We start from the raw sequence: 19,087 nt of genomic DNA on the forward strand, positions 1-19,087 counted from the left end.
CGCCAACACACCGGACGCGTTACTGGAACGGCTCCGGGGCGAGGCCAGAACCCAGTAGGTGTGGGACGGAGGTATGCGAGCTTGTGTGAGTGTGTTTGAGTGAGAGATGAAAGAGATAGAACTTCTTTCACCGGGCAAAACAAAACCGGTGGCTCTTTGTGTTAAACTGGAAAACACTTCAGGACACTGCTTACAAAAAGTGCACATATCACAGCTAGTTGTCTGACGGGTTCTAGATATTGATTCTTAATTGTGCAACTCGGCTTTACGTGTACCGACACAATTCTAATGATACGCCGCATTTCACTTGACACCACACAGACTTTCATGGACCCCAAAGGCTCCAAGCTGAATATGTTATTGTACATTTTTTCTGAATGTGTAACATTAAGGCACAGCATACCAAGATAACCAAAGGCGAGGGTTTTTTTTTACTTAAAAAGTGGTAAAAAGCGAATCAGCGGTGGCATTACTACATTAGCAAATGAGTCACCCTGTGAGTGAAGCTTACGTGTACAAACATTCCATAAAACAAGGCCGGCGTGGTCAACTAGGCGAGGAGGAGCTCGGACGATGACTCACAGGGTGAGTGACCTCGTCCTCAGTTGGAGTCGTTCCACTAGATCTCTCCATACAGAATAGCCGTTTGCTGCTATGTGCATTCTTCTGGAGGATGTCCTTTTGATACTTTTCTTTCCTCCTTTCATACACCTAAATAGATGCATGTCGAGCACTTTGGAGCAAACAAAGTCACACGCCTCAAAACTGGGGCGGCATGATGTTCTAAAATAGAATCGCTGCTTGTTCGCGTTTTCTCTCGGCAAATAGAATCGAGCTTCCGTGTTTAGTTTTTACCACCACGTGCAACGTTCAACCTGGCGTGTACTTAAAAGGCAGCCGGAAACTCGGAGTCAACAAGTTGAATATGCAAACCAATATATTAACACCGCTAAAACTCTACGGGTCACATCCAAATTAGCACTTTGAATAACGTCTGCGTTTTGAAAGGTGTTGCAGCATTCGAATCAGTGAATACGCCTCTAATTAATCTATAAAGCAACCTTTCACTCGCGTTGCCTTCAGGTTCAACACCTTGATCAAATATAACCGCGACATTAACACCAACAGCCGTATGTGTCGTGTCACCAGATGAGCAGGCTTCAGCGGTCACAGGCAACCTGTCGGTCTTTGTGGCGTGACTCACCGGTGAGGTTGGTGCGCGCGCTGTAGGACCCCAGGTATTGGCCGTCCGTGTTGGGCGTGTAACACTCGAACAGACCCTGGTCCTGCGCCTGCACTTTGGTGATGTGGAGAACGGCCGAGTCGCCGCCCAGCCTCTCCACGTAGATCTCTTTAGTGTTGACCCGGTGCGCGTACAAGGCGTAGGCGTAGTTCGCCTGATTGGTGCTCACGATGCGGATCTCCCGGTCCAGCGCCGAGGGCAGGTACATGGACCACTCAAAGTTCTGCTCCATCCCTTCTTTGTAGCCCGTCACGTTGCACAAGATGGTCACGTGGGAACCCTCGGTCCGTACCAGCGGCCCGCTTTGGACGGTCACGACTCTCTGAGCCACGGCAACACCGGCTGCAGACGGGAGCGATGGAGAGGGGGAGAAAGAAGGGAGAGGGGGGGGGTGAGGGCCGGGAAGGAGCAGAGAGAGAACGTGGGTTACAAAAGCTGCGGTTTAAATATTTAGCATTATCAGAGTTTATGCACCTTCACATCTCCCAGGAAATACAGAAATAGCAGGACATGTGCTGCCGAGCAGTGTGCGGAGTGCTTCCTGGGGTCATAAGGTGTGCACGAACACACCCGGCGCAGAAAAGAACACGTTGTTTTTTTAACACGGCTAACCACTCGAAAACACTCACAAGAACTCTTTGTAACAGCTGTTGTCCGGTCACGCTCACTGCCACTACGCACGGCCCCGTTAAACCCTCAAGCACACGACAACACCGCAGCGATATGATATCACGCTGGAGGTGAGAGGGGGGGGGGGGCACCTGGGAGTTGGCGGAGAGGTCAGCGCCAGCCGCTAAAACACAAGCTGCACGTGTAAACGTGTCACACTAGAGGGTAGGGACTTTTGAAGCGAATAATAAAACACAATTTTTTTGATGCAAACATGATAACAAATAATTAAAGATGACATTATATCTGTATGTGTGGCAGCTGTGACCAGAAATGTAAGTGCAAAAATGCTAAAAAATGTTTGAAATCATCAGGAAAGAAAAGGTGGGTCGAGCATCAACTATGACTATTCTTTAACAGGTCAAAATCAAAAATGCTTGTTTACAATAATAAAAACTTGTGTGTGTTCTGAATTCAGTCTGGAGTTATACGAGTGATGGAACATTTCCTTTGCCAGAAAACCCCATGAAGGCCAGCAGCTGCAGTTCAATAACATATACATTAACGCGGTACTGCCAGAAGGCGGCACAAAAAAACTTAGCGCACAATCACAGGAGGATAAATGCACGTGAGCTCTGCTATCTCAATGAGTTGTTGTAAACAGAACAATCGATGAGCGGAGAGAACCACGGGCCACACACTGAGAACCGACTTACCAGTTAAACCCCTCAACAAGACTGATTACTACTTTTCTCTATGTTGCTTTGTAGCCTATATTTAGGTAGAACCCCTTGCCTTGACACACACACACACACACACACACAAACATTCACTATTCAGGGAACAACTACAAACATCCCTCTCATCGGGGCCGGAGACAACAGAGCACTTACACATACACCCCCAAATCCAGAGAGAGCGACAAGTACGCAGTTTCCTGTCTGCACAAGAAACTGGGGATTGCAGCTGTGCTGGTGTGTGTGTGTGTGTGTGTGTGTGTGCGAGAGAGAAAGTCTTAGATGGTGTCTGTCGGTACAAAACTTAATCAATGATTCACCAGAACAGCTTTTTGACTTATTCTCACACTTCCACTACGCCCCCCCCATCATTCATGCTTAATACTGTAAGTCAAATCACTCCCACGTATTTGTGGGTCTTCTCACGAGCTCGCATGGCTCTTTTGTGCGTCCGTGGATCAAAAGGTCTCGTTTCCCTTCCTACGCTGGGCGCTTCAGGTCTTTTGTTTGTTAATTGCTTTTTTTATTCATTCCCCTCATAAGCTGTTAGAATTTTTACAAATATGTGATGTCCCGGTGTGTGGCCTCAATTGGATTTAAATTTCTGTCCCAGCAGCATCACAAAGTGAAAACTCATTAAAGTTATCTCCTTATGGCTGGACTTCTCCCGAAGGAGCCCCAGAAAAACAGGCTATAAATCACAGAACCCGACTCATAAATGCCTCAAATGTAAAATAACCACATGTCAACCTGGTCTTAATGTGGTTATCTGCTAATCAGCTGCGTCCGAGCTACGGCAGGGAAATATCCTGCTGGTTCAGTGGATCGTAATGACGATGTCGAGTGGAGTTAATGCGGTTGTCAGAGACCAGGTGAGCCGGCGGACCCGCAGGTCGGGATCATTGTTAACGGTCCAAAACAGCAAGTTCAGACGTGAGACCGGAGTTGGAGCGAACGAGGCTTGAACTCATTTCAAAACAAACAAAAAGCTTCATCGTCGGGTTCCCAGGTTGGACTTCAGGCGATGCGCGACGCCCCTTTCGCTCTTTGCACCGAAGGTTTTCCTGCGTTCAGCCCGAAGCCGCCGAAACGTTATTCGTCATCACAACTAGACTACAAAGTGGAACCAGATCGATCCCAAAATCTTGTAAAAAATGGCTCACTGGGATTAGGTTCACTGCAATATCAGGAAACCCTAAGAGTTACTATGGAGACGCTGTGTGCAGCTCCTAATGCGCGCTTTAATAATTCTGTACCTATTACTAGTATTCATGCAGTCATAATATAAAACATCTACTGATTCTTAACACAAACATGATAAATACATTGACATAAACGTTTTGTCTTGTAAAAAGAGAAGCCATAATCATAAAACATTCAGCTGCTGGCACTAGGAAGTTATATATATATACATATCTGTTAGGAAATCCTTCCACAACACCAAGTACTCTGGATATGAAAAACTGCGATTGACAGAAAGTCTGTGGTGAAGTACGCCGACTGAAGCCGGCTGAGCATTTTATGCAACGCATTAGGTAAGAGGCGGCCGTCTCTTCTGACTCAGACTTTGGTTCCCTGTTTTTTATTTTTTTTTATGGGATGTCGGTGTGCTAATCGGGCGGCGCCCGGTCTACCCACATCCCGCTCGGATCAGGTCAGGCTACCGCTGCCTCACCGCTTCTCATGTTGCAGTTACTCATCCAGAACTGCTGGAAATGTGTTACTCATATTAAAAAAAAAAAGAAAAAAGAAAAAGCACCACTCAGTGTGTTGGTGCACAAGGAGCTTTTCCTCTACATGTCTGCTGTCATCCTCTTGAAACAAGCCTCCCGTACTTACCTCTGATTACCCTCACTCGCTTCCTACATGCTTCACCCATCATCAATCCTTCCCTTCTTCCTGGCCCTTCTCTCTCTCATATATATATATTATATATATATATATATATATATATATATATATATATATATATATATCCCCTGTCTCTTCTTTGTGACTCGCTGTTCTCCGCATCTTTTCAGACAGGATTTAAGCAGCTCTGTGAAACTTCAAAGTGCTCATCGCTCTGCGGGCTATTTAGAAAGGCTGACAACGACGCACCAAACCCTGCACACTGCCGGTCTTTGGCGACTTCAACTGATCGTCATATATTCCCCAATAATCCCGTTGCCCCCGACTCCCCCCCCACCGCTGCACCTCCGGCCGCGTCGCCCAGTCTCCCTAAAAAGGCCTCGGATTTTCTATTATTAACACTGATCTTACGTCTCTGCATTGGGTGGATGTCCTTCCACCTGTCTCCCCCTCCTCCTCCTCCTCCTCCTCCTCCTTCCCTCCCCGCACATGGCTTCAATCTTCTTATCGCTCATCTTTTGCTGCCAGTCGCTTCCCACGCAGTTTGTTGAGTGGACGGTGGAAACATCCGCCACCACGTCGGGTGATGGAGGATGACCGCTGACAACTTCTCTAACTGACCTTGCTGTTTGTCGGCTGGACCATTCAGAGCAATGGGAGCAAGTGACTCACAGCAAACACACACACACACACACACTCTGAAAGCTGCAAAGAGGATTATGCTAAGTGGAAGAGGGGTTAAATACTAATCCAATCATTTGTGGCCAGTGTCTTATTCTCAATGGAAACGGCGGGAGTCCACTACCAAGGATGCCTCCTCACACCATCGCTCCTCTACGACACATGATAATTATACACCAAGAGAGGTGTAGGAGAAAAAAAAAAGCCCTTCAGGGTGAAAGTAATAAAGAGGACACCGAAGGCGGTGTGAGGATGTGCTATTTGGAGAGATTTAAGCCGTCTATGACATGGACTCATTATGCTGTGTACTTAAAACATTTGTGTATGTGTGGACACACACAAAAGAGGCATTACCTGCCAGCTAAGGGGCCTCGACAAGGTATTCACACCGTAAGCATCAATACTAACAGAAATAATGAAGTGCATGCATGCAGGGGAGAAGACAGACACACTGAGTGAAAGAGTTATTCCACATGCATATGATTTAAGTGATTAAAAGAGTAAAACAAAATGCATGATGTTTGGCCAATAATTTTGTGGGAATGAACACACACAGCAGTGTATGCATGGACATTATAAATCCCCACACACTGCTGTGCTCTGCTTGGTGTTATAGTCGAGAAGTGTCTCTTAAGAAGAGCATTGGTAACATGTTTTTTTTGTTGATGAAAATTGTGGTTATTTTGCTTGAGAGATTTCTGTATTTGTTTTTCCGTCTGCCTTCCTCTCACTGGTTTGCAGTGTGCACGGCAAATTCTTTAAAAAACGGTAATTAACTCATTTCCATGGAGTTTAATTAGAATATGACGCCAGTTGTGGGGTTGTTTGCTTATGTCGCCTGGCCAATTTCCATCACATCTGAATAAACACTACTTCACTTGTTAATTAATATGAAACGTTAAAGACAAAATATTTATAACATTTTAGCTTAAAACCCACCTTCCTTTTTGCGAGTCGGCTTCCTCCTCAAAACTTTGGGGGAAAGTTGAAGACTCCAGCCGGTGAAATATGAAATAATTATGAACTTGCTCGGTAGATGTCCTTTCTCCCCAAGGAGGTTCAGACTCATCCCACAGATCTGACATCTTATGAACATCCTTAGACGGGGAGGTACGAGCAAAGGAAAGGATCGAATCGTGTGAGGAAAGCTAAAGAGAAAACGACAGCCGCCTCCAGGGTGCTGAACACGCCACAAACGCGCAGAACGCAGTGAAGATACAAGCTTACCACTGACGTGCACAGCGCGGACACGCGTGTGACAAAGAGAACTCAACGCGGCACAAAGATGAATAACGCAAGAGCGTGCCTGGCTGAGCACTTCTCAGCCCTGGTTAACCATTCTCTAAAATCACTCAGCATTTTCCTCCCTCCAGGCCCCCGAAAGCATTTGACCCTCTTAGCATCATTACCAGGGAGAGCACGAGTGCGAGGGAGACCGAGAGATTCGAAGACGAGGGGAAACTGGAGGGAGGAAGATGAAAGCAGCAGAAAGGGGAAATTTTATCCCTGCACGGGAAACGGACAATACGAATCGCGCCTGAAATCATGCAACAAGGGGAACCTGAATTTTTTCATTATATTGCACCATGCAAGATTATAATTGCAGTTCCTTTCATTTCTCTCTCCTCGCCGTCGTCATCCAGAATGTGACATAAAAGACTTTGAGCCCCTGCTGATGCAACGTAAGCGCACGTTGTCCTTGCTCACGCACTGCACATGTCGTCCTAATGCAAACCATGTAATGGGGCGGTGGGGATCCCCACGCTGCCCTCCCTCCAGATTTTGGGGATCTTTAAACAATAATACGCTGCAGGCGGTGTTAAATATTACAACGGGCCTCTCTTTCTCGCCAGCCTTTTTCCCGCTGCTTGTTTGGCGTAGTGCAGGGATCAGAGGGCAGGCGCCGCCGTCGACATCCCGCGGGCCTTTTGCCAGTTTTCCCAAAAGATTTCAACAATTCCCCCCCCCTTCACACAGGGCTTTACGAACGATGCCGCCCGCATGAGTCTGCTGCCAAAAGCTAAATGATTCTTTAGTGTTGAGCGGAAGAAAAAAAAAAAACGTCCAAGCTGTTGGATGCCATTCGGCTTCGGGAGACGGGAATGACACACATGTGTGCGAGTGTGCCGACGCGGATGCAAACGGCCAGAAAGAGAGAACAAGTGTTCCTACTTGGGTTTGGGGGCCAGACTGGCTGGCGGGCCGCTGGAGCAGCTGACAAACGGTTACTGCAACTGCCCATCGCGTCAACGCAGCCGCGATCAAGAGCGCCCTGAGTGCGGATCTGCGGTGCGTCGTGATTGCTGATGGTTGTAGGCCTTAAGAACAGGCTGGCGCCTGGTGTCAGCGGCGCACACGCCGGGATTACCAGATGAAAGCGGTTACGGGGAGTGGAAGGTTTACCCAGCAGAGTGCCGCAGCCGTTTCAGCGTTGAGGAGGACGCCCCATCATTCCAAATCAATGTCAATTCAATTTATTTTGTGTAGCTCAGAATAAAAAATTTGCCTCACAGGGCTTTCATTTCATACTTTTCAGAAGCTTGTAAAAGCAGGAAACACGATCAGAAGGCAGAGAAGGAATAAATAATAAGAAAAAGCGACGTGAATGTGGCACACAGTTATGCTCCCTGCCACTATTCTTACGGTTGCGAGAATGCAGAAGCCGTGTCTTTAATACTTCTTCTGCCTGCTAATTCTTTCTAAACCAGGACAGATTTGTTTTTTACATAAACTTGATGTTTTGAGAAATCGACTCGGTTAGTATGCTGAATATGAAGCTCCAGCCAACAGCTGGTGGTCCTCGCAGAAGAAGAAGTCGTCTAGCGTCTGCGTAGGAGAAACGTATCCTCCTCGGTTTGTCAGAAACCGTTTGGCTGACTTTGGACGGAGCGGACCAAGCAGTTTTTTCTCCATTTCAGGTCCTACAAGGCGCAGCCACGCTAACCGCCTGCCATCCTTCTATCCCCGATAGAGTCATTCATTCTTCTGTGACCGTTTGGGGTCTTCCGTGGCTCAGCGGTAGGATGCAAAGTCCATGTAACACCAGTCGAGTCCATGTCAACTTTGTCTTAGATCTCGATTTGCAGGACCCCCAACGTCTACAGCTCTTAACTTGGCCTCCTGCGGTGTGTCCCGCCTAGTTCATGCGCCCCCCCCCAACTCGTCCTAATTTATGCCCCCCTGGGCTACAACAGTCATGACCCCACCTGCACTGTTGCTCATAACAGCTGGTGAGAACAGGATAGAGGCAAAGGGGGGATTTAAGGCCAATTCATAGACTCTTACAAGCACGCGTAGGGAAACGGGTCTTTTCCACGTGTGCGGATTGGGATTTTTATTTTTTTTCTCCCCATCTGTTTTCCGCTGCTGGCAGCATTTGTCGATGGTCTCAACAACAAGGAGCCGATATTAATTCTATTCTATGTTGAACAGCTGCCTCTTCATCCTCCCTCCCACACGCTCAGCTGCTTCGCCTTCCTGTTTGACCACGAAAACAGCGTTGGCGTTGGAGTAGCGTTTCATGCCGAGTGACCGTTTGAAAACAGGTAATCAGCACGCAGGGATTCCTCCGAACCTTTGAAAGAACATTCTGGAAGCAATTTACAACAACAAATCTTTCGCGACGCAAGACCTTCTCATCTGGTGAAGCTACTGGTTATCAAACGCCGTGTAGCTTAATCTCTGTCCCTCAACATGAAGGTGAAGGAAGGTAAACATGATTACTTTCATTTACTTTATGGGGGGACTGATTACGCGGCTGAGAGTTAGTCCCCGGATGAGCCGCAACTGAGTAACTACACCACGGCTACAACGACATCTTGACGCATAAATATAATTAACCCCCCTAAAAAGATGGTCGTACTTCAAGCCAATGCCTTACCAACCTAATTATGAATGAATAATTCAAAAACACGGCGCAGTGAGAAAGAGCGCGAGGAACTGCAGCCGGGTAGCGATGTCGCTCTCGCCTCTTATTTGCCTCCGCCTGAGAAAGCCACAGTAAAAAGTGCCGTGTTTGAGATGGACTCATTGGACGGTCTTACGGCTAATGAGGCTGAACGTCAACAGGCTCAGTCAGGTCACGCACACTCACCATCACCAACCAAAATGAAGCTCGAGACCCTCCACATGAACACAAGACTTTCACTCACCAGTAAATCAGTAAAGACATCATGCTTCCACGATTGTCCTTATGAATGCTCCTGCCTAGTTATGATTGGGGTTTTGGGGGATTTGGTGACTATCACATCATGACTCGGAACATGTCAAAAATAATGATTGAAGTAGATGTGGTTTGCATATTGTCTGTTGGCCGCTGAGTAAACACTGTGCCAGATGGTTAGAATGTGAGTCCCTGTGTGATGAATAGAAGGTGTGGTTGGACTTTCGGGACGCAGGGCAGCGTTTAGGTGAGCAGATAAACGTGTTAATTATTCTTTCACAGAGAATTAGACCATTAGACCATTTAATGCTTATAACTGTGTGGAAGACAAAAGCGTTCCCAACAGGGGACGGATGAACGTTGTCAAATTGCTTTATTCATATCAGCACCGTAACCACGCACACACACACACACACTTTAAGTACATTAAGTGCCTCAATCTACTCCCTTCACCAAACACATTAACTCTATAAAGACACCTGCTACCCCACTACCCTCATCGTCCCGACCCCCAGTCCTAACACGCTGGGCGTGACTGACACACACACACACACACACACACACACACACACACACTAGGTGTGCGAGACAAAGAAGCAGGCTCTCAAATCCGCCCCAAACTAAATGTTCAATCAATCCCAGATTATACACAGAAAAAGATGAACTCATAATATCCTGTCAACTGTTACAGCAAAGTCGACTGAACGTTTCTGTTAATTGTTGTAAAAGAATGTGAGGCTATAAAAACACTCGGCTATCTTCGGTCATTATCCATTTTGCGCTTGTGCACAATTAAGCCCGACAGCTGTATCTACTTTATGTACAGTGGTTTGTCTTTGTACGGCTGGCATCTTGCTATCAGTTCCCACGTTTGCGCATTAGGCTGCAGATTGGAAAGGAAGCTAATTAACTATTAATTAGTCTGCTATAGAGAGACCTTTTTCTGCCATTGTCAGTCATTTTTCCTTCCAGGGAGTAAAAGACATGTGCTCGTAAATTCATGCATTTTATGCACAAGCAATTAAGACAAACACACACACGCGCGCGCACACACACGCGCCGCTCTTTGGTATTAGGTGTTGTGCGAAAAGGAAGTATACCAGAACATGATGGCAAAGTGAGTGAGGGGCTCTTCACAATTCCATAAGAGGATTTCTTTTTTTTTTTTAAAGGGCTGAGGTTTGAACATGCATTTCTTTTCACGCACACATTTGGACATGCACACCCAGCTGAGCATGTGCCATTGAATATGCGGTGTGCAGGTGGGGAGCGGTTGCCATAGTTACGCCGCCTGGTGTATACCCCACCAGCGTGGGATCTGCTCGGGTGGGGGGGGGATGAAGCGTAGAGCAAGGGAGCGTGGCTGCACCTCAGGACAGCAGCCCAGAGCGCTATGTGTGTGTGTGTGTGTGTGTGTGTGTGTGTAGGAGCAGCAGAGTGGAATTCTCTCGCACCAGCCAGTCATCATCAAAACAGACCAGCAAAGTGGCGGGGGTGGGGAGGACAGGGGTCCCAGGGGTAATGGGGCTGGGTCTTTTAACTGGGCGAGGAAGGTGTTGGTAAACCAGTCTGCGGCTGTAAAACGCTGATTCCCGCTTTGATGCTGTGAGGACAATGAACATACCTGGCTGGGACGTCCTAGGGGGCAATTTGTAATTAGTTCTCTTTGAAGACGAGGTGGGCTGGGCATGGTATTGTTCAGGAAAGAGTGGGGGAGGGAGGTCAGGGGCTAGTCACTGGAGGAGGAGGAGGCAGCTGGCGTAGGCTACCATTTGAGTGGAGAGAGGCAGACACACATGCAAATCATCCTGAAAGAACAGATAAAGGTTTATAATCTGGATGGCCTAAGGCGGCGGTTGTTGTGTTAGGTGACAACCCCTCCCTTCCACTCGGGGTCTGTGTCCTGTTTCGTAGCTCCAACTTGTCTTTCAGGTTATTGATCACACCCGAGCCTGCAGGAGCTCCAGCTATAAAGAACATTGAACATGGGTCTCCTCCTCTTCTTTTGCTGACACGGCTGCTCACTTGTTCGTTCGTTTGTCCACCCCTGGCCATTTTCCCCTATATTCTCTATATTAACTCGCCGGGTTGGAACCAGTCGTTATCATGAAACACGAGATACTGCGGGGCGCTGCGTGATGTGGGGCGGAAGAGACGTGCCGCCGAGGAGTCAAACTCAAGACACGGAGCAGCCGCTGCCTCTGCTCCGGCTCCGGGCCACTTTCCTGATTCACTGTGGCAGGCAGGAAGCCTCCCTCAAGAACTTAACCTCACTTCCCACAGACACTCATCTCCCCGTGTGGATTGAAGAAACACTACAGCTCAGATCTGGGTCACGGGGGAGGATCGGCATTTAAAAAAAGAAGAAGAAAACAAGACGCCGTATGAAAAAATTAGCTGTGATTATTCACAGCGGATTTTTTAGTTTTTGGATCCATTGCTCTGCTGGCCGTGAAGTAAATTCAATCTCCAGTCCTTGCTCTCCTCTGGAAGCTCCAACGGAGGAAAGCTTGCTTTCTTCCTTCACACCGACTTGTGACACGGGCAGAGGGGAGGGAGCTGGTGGTAGTCGAGTGCGAGTTTCTCCAGCGGACTGTGACGTCTGTATGACAAGGCAATTACTTGCCCTGTATGGGGGGGTAGACGCACGCCAGCAACCCCTATTTGACCGGCACCTGATGCAACGGACTCCATGAGCACCATCGCACACGGTTGTACTGATCCCATGACCTGCGAATGGCATGCATCTTCATCACCTATCTCGTCAATGAATAGCCACCAAAACCCTCCACACAGGCGGGGGGACGGTAGCCGGAGCCGACGGGCGTGTTTGTGCTTTTCCATTGTTTCTTGTCCGTCTGTTTAGTCAACAATGTTATGATATCAAAAGAGAACAACAGCACAAAGGGCCCTCTTGTCGCGGGTATACACAAAGACATGGTTTCCAGTGCTTATGATGCAAACAAGGGTGCGTGCAACCGAAAATAACAAGCAGCACCGCGATCAACGACAGCTGAACGGGCCTGTTGCCCCCCCCGCCAGCCCCCATAACAGAGACGTAGGTTGCTCGCTTTCTGCTGGGTGACAAGAGGCAAATCTAATGAGTGACAATCGCAAGCGCACCCGGCAAGCTGGGTGGAACAAACACAGCGCTGCATCAGCGATGCAAACATCTAGACGGTGACTTACTGCATTGGTGCTTCACGGTCTAGACTGCGCTCCCCTGTTGGGTCGGCCGAGGGCAACCGACACATGGCCAAAGCATTCCCAGGGTGGCAACAGCTGGCCCGAGCCGCCCCGCCAGAAGACGCATGGCTCGACCACATGCAAGCTGAAGAAATGTGGGCTGGGAGCCCCCCAGCTGTCGTCGTTATTTGGGACAAGGGAGAAGCCGGGGTGGGTATCGAGGTGTGGCGAAGGCAAACGCAGAATCCTCATCCGATTTGAAATGCTTGCGAGTTGATTTTTGACTTTGTACACATTGAAAATGCACCCAATTTAATCAGTGGGTCTGAAATGCAAGTTAGATTCTTCCATCTCCTACCACTTTCAGGAATGTTGAGACAATTGTCCCAGCACCACGTGGAAAAATAAGTCCATACTTAAGTGGCTGTAAGTGTTTCCCATCTTCCAACGTTTTGGAAAAAAGAAAATAAACCATTGTGCCTAAAATGGAAATGAGCTCTTAAGTACTTTTATGTTGCTTGATTGGGCCAATTATGGAGAACCAGCTCTAAACTCAAAAGTTTGATGGCGTTAATTCCACTACGTAAAACTTCCCCCCATTTAAATCAACAGCGCTGTAATGAGGCAGGAGAGCAGGCCGTTGTTTGAGCAGCTCGGCTGACTTGAAACCACTGATCAAAAAGAAGCATCACCGATCTGCCTAAAAGATGAAGGACTGAGAGGAAACTAGAAAATATCCACCTCAAACGGGGGGACCGAATGGAGGCGGATGAGGGAGAAACAAGACAACTAAATGGTCATGCCGCTTCTTCAACATTAAATTTACTGTCCAGGCAGGTGGTCAGTGGATTTAATCAATTTATTGAGCTGTGCGTTCTGTGACAGTGAACATAAAAACAAAAAAAACATTTTTAATGAAATTGCCTAATTCCTGTTATTCCCACGACAGATTGTCTGAGAGGTTTTTGTTGATATTCCTCCCAGACACAGTGCAAAATCAAAATGTGTCAATTTATATTCCATCTCCTCCAGAAACAAATGGAAACCCGTGGATGGGAAGAGGTGTAAAGAAAACAAACGGCTACAGCAGAGTCGAGAAAATGCTCAGCGAAATGATTGCAGAAATGAACAGCTGTCAGCGCGACTGTAGGTTTAATGGTTCATATATTACCCTTTCAAATAAGGAGGCCACACCCACGTGCCGCTTTGAGCCAATCTGCATGCATTATTTACCACCTCGTTCCCCTCCCTACCACCGACCATCTGACAAAGGAGTCTGCAAACGACTGTTATTACAAGTTTGGATATCGTGTGAAGAAGGTGAAAACCAGCCCGTTCCACAGAGCCGGCGGAGACAATGAAGCTATATAAAACTCCACGTCACGACAAACGCGTGAAGAAACTGCACGTGGCCGAATGCGCATCTTGTCAGACATTAAGCCGCACGTTCTCGGTGCGATGCAGAGCTGCTCTGAGACCAGCTTATAAAACAGGACCGGTGGCAGCTCATGTGAAGCTGGGCAACTGGAAGCAGCTCTGCTGTCAGCCCAGTTAATGGAAACCACTCGGGCATTTCACAGTCCAACCAGCCAGCCCCCAAACTTGTACCTTTCAATTTAGCGATAGAAACTTGGACGTCTTTGCTACTTTAGGTGGGCTCCCGCTTGCAAAGGGACTCTTACACATACAGACGAACCCCCCCCCCCAAAAAAAGAACAAAAAGAACTCTGCGTAACACCACACAGGGCGCACGACATCTTTGTCACTGTTGGCGGGGGCCGTTTGTAATGCCAATAAACATTTGTCGCTTCAGGCAACTCTTTTTTTATATGCTTGAAATCACATACCCTGGTGCCAGAGAGCAGCGCACACACACACACACACACACACACACACACACACAGACACACTGACACCTGGTTGCAAACTCAGCAGTAGATATAACCCCCAATATAAGATCTGCCTTCCAAAGAATTGTTTAAGAGGCACCTCTGGGTTTAAAAAAAAAAAAGATGGAGTCTCCTCCATCTAACAGCTGTCATCTACCTTTATTTTATTCTCCCTTCCCAACCAATTCAAGTGCAAACACAAAAGCAAGCGCACATCTCGTTCCACACAGATGCTCGTATGCACCCTCGGAGACGGATTAACGGGTGGATGTGTGAAGATGGCAGGTTGGTATGTGTTAAGCTGGTACCATTGGTACAGTACCATTCAAAATGTAGGACACAAGTTAAATGAGAATTGTGTCCAAACTTGACTGGTAGTGTATGTGTTAAGATAGCACATTGGTATGTGTTAAGATAGCACATTGGTATGTGTTAAGATAGCACATCGGTATGTGTTACACCCATCACAAGGTCCCGGAGCCAATGTGATGTCTTCTAAAGTCTTATTTTGTCAGTCCGGCCCTTGAGACATAGTTCACTATCGTGGTACACTTTGTTTGATAAGCTAAACTCACAACATATTGCCCCTTTGTGTCAAAGAAAGCAAAAGTATTTTCCAAACATCAACTGATTTCTAAGCTCATCTCGATTTCTCGGCGGCATAGGACCATTACCAGACTAAAATAATATCGTCAGTAGCGGTGGCAACATTAGAAAGTCTCCTCCGGCCGTTTGAGCCAGTGATCCACAGACACGCCACAGAATAAACTCTTTCCTAACACCTAAAAGATTTGTCACCACCTCAAACGGCTTCCTGTTTAAGCCAAGCATATGATTCATGGTTATGTAATATGAAAAGCCCTCCATTATCCAGCCTACACCGCAGATTGGATCTGCCGGTGTGCAGTCTTACTTTGTCCTACTGTACACGGACTAATACATCTCACATTTTCACCAGGAAAAGATGTATTAGCAGCCACCAATTCTAGTGATTGCTGAAGCGAAAAAAAAGGGGGGGCCTATAAAAGGCAAGATGCAGACTGGTTGATCCTCCAGGCCAAGTGGGGGCCAGCGGGCCACTTCCACCCCCACTCACGCCCCCCACCCGCCTTTGTGCCCCGGCAGCGCTGACAGGCCTCCCCATCCAGAAACAGAGAAGCCATCTGGTGTTTGTTTGGGACAGTTCGGAGGCAGGATGCACGATCAAGTGTGTCAGCAGTCGTGTGGCTGCGTTACTGATTGCACGAGTCACCCAGTGTCATCGGCTCTACATGCTCGAGCTCGCGTTTGTCTCCGAAATCCAATAAATGACAAGTACAAGTTGCAAACGCGTGAGACGAGGACACAATGTGGCTCTGTGTCAAGGGGGAACTGGTGCACCGCAAAAGCAGGTAGCCCACTGAGTTTCTTCGCACCCACGGGGATGACTTCCTATCTCCTATCGGGATGCGAGGGTGTGTGATCCAGATGTGTGCATCTGTTTATACAGGAATGTGTTTACGACAACAACAAAAAAAAGAGCAGGTTGTCCATTTAATCAGCTCGTTTGAGGTCAGACTGTATAGGGTTAATCTTTGGTTAGAGGTGCAATATCACATTAACCTAGTTCAACGCGCACGCACACACACACAGCTGTTCACAGGCATCTGCCATTATTGCATCGGTTATCGATGCAGCCGTCTTCCACCTGACTCATGATGACGAGTACCCCCCCCCCCCCCCAGCTAAGATGCAGGCCTACGGGTCTCAAGGCACAAGTGTGCGTTCTTTAAGCTAAACGCCGGGGGGAGACCGGCGGCACGGATGGAGGCTCCTTGGGTGACTTACCGAGCAGCGCGCAGGCAAGAAGGAGCGCACCGGTTGCCATCGTGCGTGAGAGTGTTGCCCCGCAGATTCCCTCGTTATATTCCCTTCAGACGAGGAGGAGGAGGAGGAGAAGTCGGCTCGGGTCCGACAATGTGGTCCAACCGATGTTTCTCACCCAAATGAAAGAAAAGGAAATTTTAAAAAAAAGCACGATCTGCGAATCCCGGGAGACCGGTCGAGGTTTGTGTCGGGAGTCAAATCCACAGCCGGTGATAAGTCCGGCGGTCTCTTAGTGTCCGGCTCACCGCTCCGGTGTCCTCCTGATTATAAACAAAGGGGGAGTAATAAGCCTCCCCCACTCCCTCCTCTCACCTATCGCGCCAGGACCCTAGGCGACCCAACCCACTCCCAGTTTACTACGCATCCGGGACTGCGGAGGCGACGCGCACTCGCAACCTACTCGGCGGAAGAAAGGAAACTCCGGCGTGACTCGCGCGTTTTATTCTTCTTTTTTTCGAGACGATACAGAAGATAAAGCTCGATAAAGAGGGTAAAGCCGGCGTGGAGTCCGGCTGAAGTAACTCCTTGCTTGTATTTGTCTTCTCTTGCCGGGGGAGCGAATCGCAGTCCGAGCAGGTCTCCCTGCCGGCGTCCTCCACGCGGATAAATCCCGGAGACTCTGATCGATGTCCCGCTATCGCCGCCGATGGGCGGGCGCGCCGGATGAAGCCGGCGAGGCTTCCGTGCTCCGACACGAATAAATCAGATTGATCCAAGAAGAGCTTGAAGCAACGCGAGGGTCTCCCGGTTGTGCGGTGCACCTGAGCCGGTGTGCGTCCTAATCCAGAACATTGAAATGCGCAAGAAATGAACGCTCAGCGCCGCACTCCGACCTCCCCCGTCAAAATACTAAGGCGGCTCTACTCATGAATATAAACACTACAGCTCTATTTAAATGTATTTCACAGACAGAAAGAACGGTTTTTGTTCCTCCCGAGGTTATTTCCCCGCTTCCTGTTCGGCGAGTGACTTTCCTTCGCCAAACAGTTTGAAAACTTGGCAGCGTGCTGCCCCCCCCCCCGCAAGACAAAGGCCACGCCCATCCAGCGGCCACGCCCAGTCATCGACCAGTAGGTCTACTGTGGGAGAGGGCAAATTTGCATTTTCCCAATCTCGTTTCTAGGGCAGGACGTTGGTGATGGGAATAAGTGAAGTGAAGCGGAAGGTATCGCGGTAATTTGGCTCCAAAGGCTTTCAATTTTCTCAGTGTGATATTTCCGCAAGAGTTAACTTTAACCACCTTTTGAGGCTGATATGAGTCGGTATGTCACAAAAATTCTGCACGTAAAAAAAAAAGTGCATACTAATGACAATGAAGAAATCCATTTTATGATACTAGACTAAATATTTATGATATTCACAACTGGCGCTGATCACAAAAGTCAATTCCTCATGCATTATTTTCCCAGCAGTCTGTGTGTTGTAGACAGGGAACGTCTCCCTGCATATTCTCCAACCCCACAACGCTAAACACACGACTGGCAATCAGCATAATGAGGTGCCACTCTGATGCAGAACGATAGGGAATACCAGAACGAATAAATGTATCCACCAACATTACAATTCTCCTTTTTCAATACACAAATTCCATCCCACTTTGACTTAACTTCCAGCTCATTAGTAGCTAAACCAAGCATTATTTTGACATACGTTGAGGTTTTTGGATTTGCACGACTCTGTGCTGCGATATGAGGAGGTTCTCCTAATAGGGTAAATGGGGGTTTGAAGGGAAACAGAAAGTAGTACAATGACATGAGACTGCTTTGGTGGGAAGATGTAAAAGAGGACAGCAATGTTGAATCCAAAAAAGCTCTAACCTAATGGAACACCAAGCTCCGTCCTTTGTAATACATGAATAAATGAGCGAGCCTTTGCACGTGCATAAAAGTATGCTGCCACGGACCCATCTGGTATTCTCTCTATCATCTGAAAATGTGAAAAGTTCCAAAAAACTTAATTTGCTGTGCTTATGGATTCCAACATTAGAGGTTTACAGGCCAATACATCAATAATAAACCGCAACCTCGCATCTGAAGAACAGTCAACCAAGTTGGTAATGAAAAAATAATAACACATTTTAGTCTCTCCTTTTGTCTTCAACTGTGTTGTGATGTCAACAGAAAAGAGAGAGACCGTTTTAGTGCGTTTATAGATAGAAAATAACGACTTTTAGCAGAAGTCAGAGCCAAAAAAGCATGTGGGCTTCTCCAAAGGCCTATCCGGGTCGAGCGCAGTCAAATTAATACAGAACGGTCTAGGTAGGCCATGTGCAATACACCTGCTCTACACATTGCTGCACCTAAATTTAGCTGAGTTCAGCAGGGACTCCTCATGGATGAGGGGTGGCACAGTTTGCACAAGCAGGCTGCTACAAGGCTGTGAAGATATGAACCCAGCACGAGGTTAGCACTGAGGATGAGATCACCTTTGACCCTTCCAGGCCAGTTTCGGCAACTGGCCAACTAATTTATTTGTTTAGAGAGAAAAAGGCTTTAGATTAATGCAAGTATAGTGGGTGCTGAGGATTTCGGTAGTGTGACGACTCGCAGGGACTGTGAAGATTAACTTCCTGTTCTTATTTCTGTAACCAGTGCACTTCCTGTATTTAGTTCCTCGCCCTTCTTTTCTCCCCACAGCTGAGTTTAGTTTGCAATTGCCTCCACCTGTATTTAAGCCTCAGTTCCCCTCTTGTCTGTGTCAGGTTATCTTTTGTTCCTTCCCGAGTTGCATGTTTTGTATTCTGGTATTAAGTGTTAGTTTGTGGTTATCTTGTTGTGTTACTTCTTTGCCAGGCCCTTTTCCCTTTTTGTATTTCTACCAGAGCGTGTGAAGTCCGCCTGTGCCTGTGCTACCTTTTGTTTCA

At 47.7% G+C, this 19,087-nt stretch overlaps 1 protein-coding gene across 2 annotated transcripts in view; it reads right to left on the bottom strand.

Moving 5' to 3' along the window:
* Nucleotides 1-17,253, bottom strand: part of igsf3 (immunoglobulin superfamily, member 3) — a 57,961-nt gene extending 40,708 nt beyond the window's left edge. The window contains exons 1-2 of one of the 2 annotated variants that reach the window (XM_040202437.2): nucleotides 16,186-17,253; nucleotides 1,205-1,585 (exon numbers count right to left, since the gene is read on the bottom strand). In XM_040202437.2, coding sequence (XP_040058371.2) covers nucleotides 1,205-1,585; nucleotides 16,186-16,225 — 421 coding nt within the window. In that variant the 5' untranslated portion in view covers nucleotides 16,226-17,253. Of the gene's footprint in view, nucleotides 1-1,204; nucleotides 1,586-6,060; nucleotides 7,454-16,185 lie in introns of those variants that run through there. The other variant, XM_078090375.1, reaches the window with a different exon arrangement.
* Between the last annotated feature and the right edge of the window lie 1,834 nt (nucleotides 17,254-19,087).

The sequence above is a fragment of the Gasterosteus aculeatus genome, chromosome 16 (assembly GCF_964276395.1).
Source record: "Gasterosteus aculeatus chromosome 16, fGasAcu3.hap1.1, whole genome shotgun sequence".
Taxonomy (NCBI): Eukaryota; Metazoa; Chordata; class Actinopteri; order Perciformes; family Gasterosteidae; genus Gasterosteus; species Gasterosteus aculeatus.